The sequence below is a fragment of the Enhydra lutris genome, unplaced genomic scaffold (genome assembly GCF_002288905.1).
Source record: "Enhydra lutris kenyoni isolate GAN:26980312 unplaced genomic scaffold, ASM228890v2 scaffoldscaffold62, whole genome shotgun sequence".
NCBI lineage: Eukaryota > Metazoa > Chordata > Mammalia > Carnivora > Mustelidae > Enhydra > Enhydra lutris.
In genome coordinates, this window is record NW_019154146.1 from 3,716,443 (window position 1) to 3,728,614 (window position 12,172).

The window sequence follows — 12,172 nt, forward strand, 5'->3', positions numbered from 1 at the left end:
TGCTCAGCGGGGAGCCTGCCTCCCTGCCTACTTGTGGTCTCTCTCTCTCTGTCAAATGAATGGATAAAATCTTTAAAAAAAAATCATATATACCCACTGAGAGTTCGATTTGAATAGTTCTTATTTTAACACATACCAGTACAGTTAATCATAAAATGTATGTTTATATTGATGTAAACTAAATGATCACTGTTCTGTGTTATATATCCTAGCAAGATGGCTATGGATGCTGTGTACCATGCTACCCCAGGTTTTGGTGGTGTCCTACAACAACCACCCGTGACTTCTGATGAGTCTGTGCATTGGGCCATCTTGCCGATTGGGCAGTATTCAGCTGGGCTTGCTTATGCGTCTGAACTGGCCGTCACTTAGCAGTTGGCTGGCTGCTGAGAGCCTCAGTTCTCTGTGTTTATCAGTCCCCTACCTCCCCACCCCACCCCTAAGGAAAGCTGGCCCAGAATGTTCTCATGATGGTGGAGAGGTTCCAGAGGACAAGTGAAACATGCAAGTGAGTTTTCAAGCCTCTGCTTTCATCTGATTCACTTTGCATTAGCCAAAGGAAATCACATAAGCAAGCCCAGATCAGTGCTGGAGGACACTGACGAAGGACACGGGTGTGGGCAATGTGACGGTCTTCCACACTGTATGTGAGCGTTGTGATGAGATGGGACCACCTGAGCCTAGACTTCTAAATTGATAAGTACACAAATGACTGTAGAGGTGCGATGACATTGCTCTGGGGAGCTAAGTGGGAGTCACGAGAGCTGGGTTTTAATTCTGGTTTTGCCACTAATTATCTGTGCAGATAGAGATATGGATGAAGAAAGTTGCTAAAAGAGGAGATCTTTATTATAAGATATGGGGGACACTTGGATGGCTCAGGCAGTTAAGCCTCTGACTCCTGGTCTTGGCTCAGGCCATGATCTCAGGGTCGTGAGGCTGAGCTCTGCATTGGGCTCTCTGCTCAGCCCGGAGTCCGCTTGAGATTCTCTCTCTCCCTCTTCCTCTGCCTGCCCCCTCTTTGTGTGCACTTTCTCTTTCCCAGAAACACATAAAATTTTTTAAAAAGATAATTATTCGTCAAGATAGAAATGCTAACTACCACTACAATGGCAGTTGTATTACAATGTATAAATGTATGAAATCAACAGTTTTATACTTTAAACTTAATAATGTCATATGTCACTATATTTCAATTTTTAAAAGTATCAAAAGTAGATACTATACAAGTTGTCATTTGAAAATGTTCCATTGTATATGCAGGCTTTCAGAAGATCTGTAAATTACAAATATATATTTGTACTGTTCTTGATTTAGGAAAAGCTTCCTACAGAAAACAGAAATCAGATAAACAGAATGGTGCTTTGGTATCAATTTATTGAATTTCCCTGTCTTCCTCTGAGTGATTTGCTAAGCTAGAAAGTTAAAAGTCAAAGAACCAGTTGCATTTTTCACAAGTAATTGATAATTATTGGATAATTTGAATACTTCATGTGAGCCTTTGAGATTCAGTCAGAATGACTATCATTAACATACACTTCTGTGTTATTCTAACCTTCAAAATAGAAGAGAAACCATTTTTTATATATATTTTCCTTCATATGATATTTATATACTGGTAAAGCCCTTGGAAGAGTTCCAGCATGTAGAAGGTGATGCTTAAATATGTGTTAGCCATCATAATTACGTTTATTGTCTCATGAAATTGATGCGTATTCCAGGTTAGCTGGATTCTCCTGCCCAGGGTTAAAGAAGGAGGAAAGCAGCATGTGGCGTGGGCTCCATGTTGCCGAGGATGAGCATTTCCTTAAATGTGGCATATGGTGTCCACCGTCATCTGGGTTTCCTTTGGAAAGGGCTGCCCATTTTTCATTACAAGTATTAGGCAATTTCTGGCAGAAATAAGCATCCTAATGTAACGATTCCCCCTCTTTTACTGAACGTATGTCTTGTTCTCCTTGGATTTCTCAGGATGAGCGATTTCCGAGAGGTACTGGACTGGAGTCGGGGACTCGCATCCAGTCGGTGCTCTGTTTACCGATTGTCACTGCCATTGGCGATTTGATTGGCGTCCTCGAGCTGTATCGGCACTGGGGCAAAGAAGCCTTCTGTATGAGCCACCAGGAGGTGAGGCTCGCCGGTTGAGGAACTCGTTAGTGTTGTTCAGCTAATAAATGAATGAATATTTAAAATCACCATGTGCTTAACAATGTTTTGATGTTGTTGTTTTTTTTTTAAGATTTTATTTATTTATTTGCTAGAGAGATCACAAGTAGGCAGAGAGGCAGGCCGAGAGAGAGGGAAGCAGGCTCCCTGCCGAGCAGAGAGCCCGATGCAGGGCTCAATCCCAGGACCTGAGATCATGACCCGAGCCAAAGGCAGAGGCCTTAACCCACTGAGCCACCCAGGCGCCCCCGTTTTGATGGTTTTTAAAAACCTTTATTTTTGTTTTGTAGTTACTTGGAGAGAAACTGATTAAATTAGAAATATAGTAACTTATTTTAGTAAGAATCCATTCTAACAGTAAAAATAGAACTGTGCCATATTGTGAGTCAAATAAAGTAGGAGGAGGACTTTGGAGAGTTTTCACATTCTGGTTGTCTGTGTTTTCCTAAAAATGTCCTCTTCCTAGAGGATATCCCGAGCTAAGATTCCAGCATCACATTTGGAAACTGTGAGTTCCATGCACTGTTCCCTGAATCAGAATTTGCTCATTGGTCCTGAAATGAGATACTGCAGCGATCCGTCCCTCCCAGTATACAGATGCCCCGGTGCCTGTCTGTGCCTGTACTACTCCTGCCCTGCGCCCTCCCTCCAGCCACACTGGGCCCTTGAGCAAGGCTGACTGACGTCTGCACAGAGCCTCTGCGTCTGCCCCCACATCTGCTTGGATTGTGCATGTCCTCCTTATCCCCTCCCCAGCCGCCTCCTTCAGGAGTGTCCTCACATGTCGCCGTGTCAGGGAGGAGGAGGCCTTCCCTGAACACCTCGTGTATCTCCACATTGTGCCTTTGTTTCTCTGGAGCCCCTTGTCACCAGCTGGAACCCTGTGCACTTCCCATATTCTTTTTCTTGTCTTTCTCCCTCAGCCCCCCCATAAGCTGTTCTGGAAGGTGACAGGGTGGGAGCAGTTTGTCTCTGGCACCTGGAGCACCGCCTGGTACCCAAGAGGCACCCGGTGAATGTTTGGGAAGCGAATGAATAGTAAAAGAAGCAGAGTAGCTAGTAGTTGGAGAATTTGTCAGCAAAATTTTAGAAACATATCATCGTTGTAAAGGGATGATGGTTGAGGCCATTTTAGTAGTATTTTTGTTAAACTGAAAAATAATCATTTTATGTGAAAATCATTGGATGGTAGCTCTCTTAAGCAATTCATCTTGCTTTTTATCCGAAGTTAAGAGGAGCGAGAACATTAAACTCAGTTATAAAGAGGCGGGAAATGTAAAAGAGAAATGTTGTACTTATTTGATCCTCCGTGTTTGGCAAAATATTCACATACTCAGCAGCCTCAGAACATTCTCCATAGACGTGCGTGCTAGAGCCTTCGTTGGGATGTCTACATGCGACTAACCAAAACGTGTTCATCCTCTTCCTCTAGGTTGCAACAGCCAATCTCGCCTGGGCTTCAGTAGCAATACATCAGGTGCAGGTGTGCCTTCGGGGTGTTCTCGGGGCCCCCCCTAAAGAGAGAAGAGTTGTGTAAAGTGCAGCCACTGGGGGCCGGGGCAGGGGTTAATAAGTGACCCTCACATGTTATTTTTGGATATTAGGCATTTTGTTATTTCTAAAATTTTGTGTCTATTCACTTGCATTTACTTATCCCTGCCTTAAATATCTTGCAATTATTTTTATATATTTATATGTAATTATTAATCATCTATGCCGTAAATGGTATATGTCCTCTGATGGTTTTTGTTTTCCACTGAAAGCAAAGGAGTGGTCTCCCACTGGCCATAGCATTGATAGTACATTTTTATGACTCTATTTCCTAAATTGGAGCATCCTTTAAACTAAAGGGTATGGGGAAAACATTCATGTCGAATTTAAAATACCTGGTTCTCTTGAAAATACAATGTAATTTAAAAGGTCACAAACTTTATCAAATTTCCTGGCAACTAGACCTCAAGGGTCCGGGGCACAGGAGCTTTGTATCCTGCAGTTCTTGTCACTGCTGTTTTGTTTTCTGCTTCAGCACACCCGGGCGTGTGATGGGAGCAGATCACGTGCACAGTTGCGGGGTGGTAGTATGAGGAGCAAGGACCGCGCAGAGCCGACTGTGTGTGGTCTACGTGCAGTCTGTGCCCAAGTGTCGCTTCTGCACGGGGGAGTGGTTTAAAGAGCACGGCTGGAGGCAGACCATCCGGGTCTGGACGCTGGCCCCTCAGTAACTCCGGAGCGGGCACGGCTCCGAGCTTCCGTGTGCCTCCATTAGAAGAGCAGGTCCCCGATCTCTGCGGGGCAGTGATTGAATGAGACGGTGACTCAGAACACAGAGAGCAGAGCTTAGCGCATGTCAGCAGAAGTATGACGTGTCACTGATAGCCTTACTGCTTCATACGCAGGGATTGTGTTATGTCTTTTGAAATAAAATCAGGTAAATAGTATGCAGGAATTGCTATTTTAAATGAGCAGAAATCTCTCTGGATTAATACCGTTATTTTCTGTGGCAGGTGTGCAGAGGCCTTGCTAAGCAGACGGAACTGAATGACTTCCTACTTGATGTGTCCAAGTAAGTGTTCGCGTCTCGGATTGCAGTAGAGCTTGCTCAGGGGTTCAAGCTAAGTGCAGGCTCGGACAGGGACAGACCACTGCTGTCCACTGCCGTCAGGAAGTGGTCTGCTAGGAGAGGTTCACGTTTCGGACCAGAAAGTTACGTTCTCATCCGTGTTCACTTTACAAGTGAAGGACTGCCGGATGTGTATGTGATGATGTTAATTTGCAGTTTGGTGTATATTTTCTAAATAGACTCACTGGAGAATGTTAAAGACACTAAGTATTTCTATTTTTGTACGAGAAAACCGAGAGCAGTAGAAGAGGAGGAAATGTTCTAGTTTATTACTTTCCAAAAAGTCCTCTCTGGCATTATCTACAATGTCAGTAAAGTAAATCGTATTATCAATATTATTATTTTAATTTTCCCATGTATGGCAGCTCAGATATCGTTTTAGAGAAAATGTTCCATTTCCCCAAAATCTGACCTAGAAAAACCTCCTTGGGTTGGCAGTGAAAGCACTTACAGATGTTTATTACTTTCGAGGTTCATAACTGGTTTTGCCTGCTACAAGGAAGAGTGTCCACAGATGTGACCCATCTACTGAATTGGTGAAATCTAGAGTAATGCCCCAGGATGTGGTCACTTCAAGGTCACGTCCTCTGGCAAGTTAATAGAGGAAATACGTACCTGTTCTTCCACCAGCAGCAGCTCTGACCGTATTCTCTCTCGTAGATCACTTTGGCAATGCTTATAACTTACCATTCGCGAGCGTTATAATCCCATCCCTAATTAGCCTGGAGTTGCTGCTTTGTGTTACATGTATTTCTTGAAATACGAAATGAGAGAAGCATGGGAGTGAGAATGCTCTCATGTGACCCCGTACGCCAGCTATGTCCCTGAGAGAGAATTACACTGTGTCTCTGGGACACATGATACTGTTACTTCGGAGCACAGAGAGAGGGAAGCTGTGCGCCTGCCTTTGCTAATGTATCTGACAGTCTTGCGAGTCCTCACAGTCCGGTTGGATCCCTGTAAGCCTCCCTCAGGGGACAGCCACTCTTTGCCATCTTCCTTGCTGTGCATTCCTCAGTGCACAGATGAAGTGAAGTCTTGCTGGCCCCAGGCTGAAGGGGAAGTGTTGTCTTCTCAACAAAAGGCATTGCTTATCGCCCTTAAGTTATCTTAATTCTGAGTACCTTGCTAACTTCTCAGGAAACTCAAGTGAGAGCAGTACCTTGCCAATAGATCCCAGATTAACACAGTCCCTGAAATACATACTTACTGATTGATCTGTTTATCAGGTTGACATTTTGATGTAGGTGCCATGTATCTCCAAAAAATTTACTTGCTATTTATAATAATGAATATATCATTTACTTGTGCAAAGTCGATGGGCTATTAACATTTCTTGTATCCTGATGTTTCTTCTCATATGAATTCCATTGCTTTCTCAGTACAGTTACACTAACATTTTAACATTCCAGTTTTTCAGTGATAATTTACATTTTAACTATATTAATAAGATTTAGCAAATTTAAATTTTTTTTCAGATATTCATGAAAATATGAAATATGGTGAGCCCCATTTTATCCCTTCATAGTTTTGGTTAAATGCTACAGACTTTCTCTCAAAATAGGTACTTACCAGTAAAATAATTACTTAATTCATCCTCTGAAATTAGAGATCTTCATACCAAAGTTAATGATAAAGTTTCATTCATCTCCCTAAAGTAATGTTATTGGTTGCTTCCACAGGAGGAGAGAAGTCAACATATATCTTTACATTTTTTGCTTAAATGTATGCAAAAATGGGAAATATATTTATTTTAATATGTTCTGTGTTATTTAGATTAATTAACAGTTATTATGTTCCTTTTTTCAGGACATATTTTGATAACATAGTCGCAATAGACTCTCTACTTGAACACATAATGGTAGGTTGCTTTTTATTTTGAAAATGATTGTATTTAACCCTTAGATTCGTGTCCTAACACGTGGTAGAATATTTTCAGGTATTAGATGTATACGCTGTGTTAAGTACGATGAGAAACCGTGCTTAGTGAGTGGAGGTGTTGCTCTGATTTATTTGTCACTTTTGATTAATTTTGGAGGCATCTTGAATAACTTTTGGAAAAATATCTGAGTTTTTCATTATTCAGTGGCGAGCCATACTTTGAAAAGACATTTAGTTCCCTCTTATACTCTGCGGAATACCTTTTGCATACCAACTACACTAGGAACTCCCAACTGACTCTTCTTGATCTTAAGGTCCATTCTGTTTAGTTTTAATCTTAATTACTCCTGTCTGGCAGACTGATAAGCACTTGCAGCTGAAAGCCATTGAGAACTGGACTTCTATCCATATTTTCCTGTATTGCTGCCCTGGTGCTCTGGCAAGACCTCATTAAAGAAGTGGGTCCCGGCAGAGCGGCCTGTCTGTGCACACCACAGGGGTCGGGCTTGCTTAGTACCGTTCTTGCCCTTTGCGTACTTTGATTCGGGTTCTTACTCCTTCCTGTTTTCCTGGTCTTTTCTCAGAGGATTGCAACCCTTTGCAATAAGTTATAGGCATATAGGCTTATCTCCAGGCTTCATGGTACGCACTGATGTGTTTCTCTTTGATATCATGGCAGGTGAGTATAAAGTGTGATATGCTCTGTGTCTTGTGGAGACAAAGTTTAGGAAGGAAATTAATAACATTAGGAGTTCTTTATTGCTCTCAGCCCATTCCTTCTATAATTAGTTATATTGATGGTTTTATTTGGATGAAAAAGCCTGCTTAATTGCATAGTAAAAAATAATTTTCTTGCTTATGACAAAATTTAAGAAGTTTGTAAAGAAGTGAAAAACATTAAACTGTAAAAATCTAAATATACGAATTGACATGGTTTGACGAGGAGTATAGGAAACACTCGTTGACTAGTATTATCTTCTTAAAAACAGTTTTACTGAGATATAATTTACATACCACACTATTCATCCATTTAAAGTATTCAATTCAGTGACTTTTAGTATATTCAAAGATATGTGCAACCATCACCGGTCAATTAGGAACATTTTCGTTACCTCAAAGTGACACTGCATATCATTTTGGCCATCACCGACTTATGCCTCCATCCTCCTCCCTCCCTCCACCCCCAGCTCCCCAGTCCTAAGCAATCACTGATCTACTTTCTTTTTCTGTGGATTTACCTAGTCTAGACATCTCACGTAAAAGAGATCAGGTAATGTGTGGCCTCTTGTGCCTGGCTTTTTGCACTTAGCGCCCTGTTGTCAAAGTCCACTCGGGCTGCAACAAGTATCAGGACTTCGCTCTTTTTTATGGCTGAGTCAGACTGCGTTGTGCGGCTAGAGTGACTACACTTTCATCCTTCCTCCGGCGGATGAACATGTGGATTGTTTCCACATTTCGGCTAATGTGCAAAGTGCTGCTTTGAACATCTGCATACATTTTTTTTATTTGAATACCTGTTTTCAGTTGTTTTGGTTAACTTGGGAGTGGGATTGCTGGGTCTTATGATAAGTGCGTGTTTCGCTTTTTGAGGAACTGCCGGGCTGTCTCTGAGCGGTTGCACCATATTACTTCCCCCTGACAGTGCCCACGGGCTCTAGTTTCCCCACATTCTCACCAGTGCTGGCTGCCATCCAGCTTTTCAACCTAATGCCAGTATTATCTAAAGATAGAAAAAAGGAAAGCCTTTGAGCAAAATATCGATGCAAAAGTCAAAAATATATAATAACAACAAATCCAGGAGTAAAGATTACATCAAGCTAAACAGCATTCACCCCAGGAATGCAAGAGTGGTTGAATAGTAAGTAATGAAGTAATATAATTCCTTATTCTAATTAAGTAAAGGAAGAAAAATCACATCATTTTAATAATGACACACAAAAATTTTATACTGCTCAACACCCAGTAACTGCTCACTCATAGCAAATTAGGAAGAGAAGGAAAAGTTAAACGGTGTCTGCTGGCAACCTACAACATGCCCAGAAGTTAGGCAGGAGAAGCGTACACATTGAGGAACTTGTCCAGACAAGTCTATGAGCTCCTCTCTGAGAGGTACCAGCAAGCTGTAGCGACACCAAGAGAGAGCACGGAGAGGGTGTCCCCACCCTGCTGTCCCAGATGGCTCCTGTGTAGTCTCTTGGTGTGTGGCAAACCTGTGTCTGGTCCTCAGGTGGAGGCTTCAGGACAAGTAAATAGGCCTTTTTCGCAGGAAAACTAGGGGTGTGTTTCAGTTTGTGTCTGTGTACTGCCCTGGCGGTAGTAGCCTGCCCAGAATGGTCTTTCCAGTTGTTACAATCCTATAGGACCCAGGAATGCTAGCCAACCCACCACCTCCCCGGCCACCAGAGCCAGACGATCAAGGGGCATCCCTTGAGCAGACTGCATACACCCCACCAGCTTTAGCGAGGTTGAGGGAGAGCACTGGGCTGGGGAGCATCCTCCAGCTTTCACACGGCCACAGCAGAGTGCGGGGCGGGAGCGTTGCCCACCGGCACTGGCGAGGTCCAGGGAAATGCAAAAATGACATCCACCAGCGCTTTGATGTCCCAGAAGGCTCCTGCTCATCTGGCAGACGCTGTCAAATTAGTGAATGATTCTCCTTCACATACATTCTAGGAGCTTTTCAAACTGCTGCTTTTGCGCTGGTCCAGAGGCAAGTTAAGTCTGCATGGGGGCCCTGTGCGTCTACGGGTGCGCGCCCTGTCGGTGTTCAAAGCCAGGTGTTGTAGGGGCTTAGATATGGGTATAGGTATTGTAATGTGTTGATTTATTCCTAGGTTGGATTTGCTGAAAGTTTTTATTTATGAGTTTTCTTCTGTTTCCAAGGTAAATCGGTTTATGATTTTCTTTTTTTATAGCGTCTTTGTCAATTTCCAATATCAGTGCGTGGCAGGTTTTCTAAACGTAACTGAAAAAGTCTTGTTCTTTCTGAACATAGAACACTGTAAACTGGATGAGAATTTATTTGTTGAAGATTCTTACATAATTCATTCTTGAAATCACTTGGGCCTGAGGCCTTTTTGGGGATCATTCTTTGACAATTATACAGTTGTCTTCATGATTCTGTTCTGTTCAGATTTTTCAACTCCTTGATTCATTTCCTTTTTGTAGAAAAATCATCCATTCCATTCAGGTCTTTATAAATATTAGCGTAAATTATGCCAAAGTATTAAGCAATTAACATGACCTAGGCACTAGGGCTGCAAATTCCACTTTTCATAATGTAATCTCTAAGAGTATAGGATCATCATCATTACTTAATGATTCGGGATGGCCTGAGTTTGCAGAGTAGACGGGTGATTCTTCTGTTTGCCAACAATGCACTCCCATTTCAGTCTTCCTAACTCTATGTCATTCATCAGCCCTCAAACAGTTATTGAGGGCTCTTGGGTTATGGAGATCTTACATGTTCTAAACGAAAGGCTGGCAGACATTTTTCTGTTAAGGATCAGATAGTAAAGTTTTATGCTTCCTGGGCCATAGTCTGTTGCCATCCCTCAACTCGGCCATCCTAGCAGCCTCAAACGATACGTAAAGGAATGAACATAGTTCCTTCCCAATAAAACTTTATTTATAAAAACAGACAATGGACTAGATTTGGCAAATGGACTTAGCTGACCTCTGCTTTAGGCATTGTGCCGGGTTTTTGGAATACTGCGGGGGAAAAAAGCAGCAGTTTCTGCTGTCACAGAACTCTCCGGATAACGGAAAGAGACGAACTGCCAGTTCTTGTACTGATAACACCCAGTCCCCGGCGTGGCCGGTATTCGTTGAATGAGTACTGTTTGTCGAGACAAGTGTATACTGTGGGGATGAACCGGGGTACCTAACCTGTCTTGATTTCTTTTTATTAAATCTGTAGAGTAGTTTTACATGAGATTTTATATTTTCCTCTGGCCACAAGGTGGCCCATGTCCTCTTGCATACTTTGTGATGGCTCTTTTCTTCTGAGAATCAACTCTTTTTCTCTGGGGAATAACTTCATGTCTAAAACGCGGAGGGGTGAGGTTCCCAGAACTCTCAGTCAGGGTAAATGTGCTCACTGTGCCACAGCTGCGGGTTCAGCCCGAGGGGACAGTGGGGTATTTGGGGCATTAAAGAAATGATTGTGGAAGGAAATCGATGAACAAGTGAATGACAAGATGAGTATAGTTTTCCGATTAGAAATGAAAAAGCATACTCGCTACAGGAGCACAGGCCATGAGAACAGCTAGTGCGAGTTCAGATACCCAGTCTGCCCTTACCAGCATGTGACGGTGGACAAGTCCAGTTACCTCTGCGCCTCGGTTATCCTAACATGTAAAGTGGAAATAAAAATATTCCCTGACTTAATATCATGATTGTGGGGATTAAGTGAAGGAAGACACCTAAAGGGTGTGAGAGTGTCGGCACATAGTAAACACTTCATAATTGTTCCACATGATTTAGTGCAGCAGGGAAGATGCAACAGATGTGAGTATGAGCCTCATTAGTAGTTGTATTTCATATTATACTTTACAACTGCTGCGTCACAAATGCCGGCCAGCCAAAATGGACGCTGGCCTCAGAGCTGGCAGAGGCTAGCACCAGGCGTGAGGGTAAAGCCCCAGAGCTTCTGGAAGGGAGGGGCCGCGGTGCAGCGGGGCTGTGAGGGAGGGAGGCCGGCAGCTGCTTTCCAGCCCACAGGAAGTTCTGCAATATTTCCACACCCAGCCCACCACCCAGCACACCACGGCACGTGTGCAAGCGGCTGTTCATTCATTCATGCTGGTATCTGCCAGTGTCAGCACATAGACAGGGATGGACAGTGTGTACCTGTATTTATGGAGTCAGAGCGCTAATTTTCCACAAAGTATAGATCAGCTGAAATTTATATTTATGTCTGATAAAGTTTGCCTTTAAACTCCGAATTTCTCATTGGCTTACTCTTGTTTTATTGTTTGTCTTTAGATATATGCAAAAAATCTGGTGAATGCAGATCGTTGTGCACTTTTCCAGGTAGACCATAAGAACAAGGAGTTATATTCAGACCTTTTTGATATTGGAGAGGAAAAGGAAGGAAAACCTATCTTCAAGAAGACCAAAGAGATAAGGTACAGCTGGAAGTAGAGTGTCCATACGCGGCCACTGCAGCTGTGCGGGTGTCCCGTTACCCACTCTTCTGTGCCTATCCACAGGTGTGCTGACAGTACTTGTCATACTGTGATATCATTCCCACCAGGACCCGCCTCCTGAAGGTAGTACTTCTGGGAATGACATTGCAGTGCCAGCGAAACCGCGCCTAGGAAGCTTTAGCGTCACTCCTGGAAATGCCGTCTTCCGGAGGCGGTCCTTTTGGAAATCATGTTGGAAAAACTTACTAGTGCTCCCAGGTAGGTAAAGGTTCATCCCACCTGGAGTCTGCAGGGTTTTCCTATGTCTTGGAACAGGGCATACTTAAAAACCACTGCCCCATCCTTCACATACTAC

General features: G+C 43.0%; 1 protein-coding gene across 2 annotated transcripts in view; it reads left to right on the forward strand.

Moving 5' to 3' along the window:
- LOC111158707 (phosphodiesterase 10A) overlaps positions 1-12,172 on the forward strand; it is a 570,570-nt gene that overhangs the window by 498,177 nt on the left and 60,221 nt on the right. For both annotated transcript variants that reach the window (XM_022520920.1, XM_022520921.1), the window contains 5 exons: positions 1,972-2,127; positions 3,599-3,649; positions 4,671-4,729; positions 6,596-6,647; positions 11,654-11,796. In XM_022520920.1, coding sequence (XP_022376628.1) covers positions 1,972-2,127; positions 3,599-3,649; positions 4,671-4,729; positions 6,596-6,647; positions 11,654-11,796 — 461 coding nt within the window. The remainder of the gene's footprint in view (positions 1-1,971; positions 2,128-3,598; positions 3,650-4,670; positions 4,730-6,595; positions 6,648-11,653; positions 11,797-12,172) is intronic.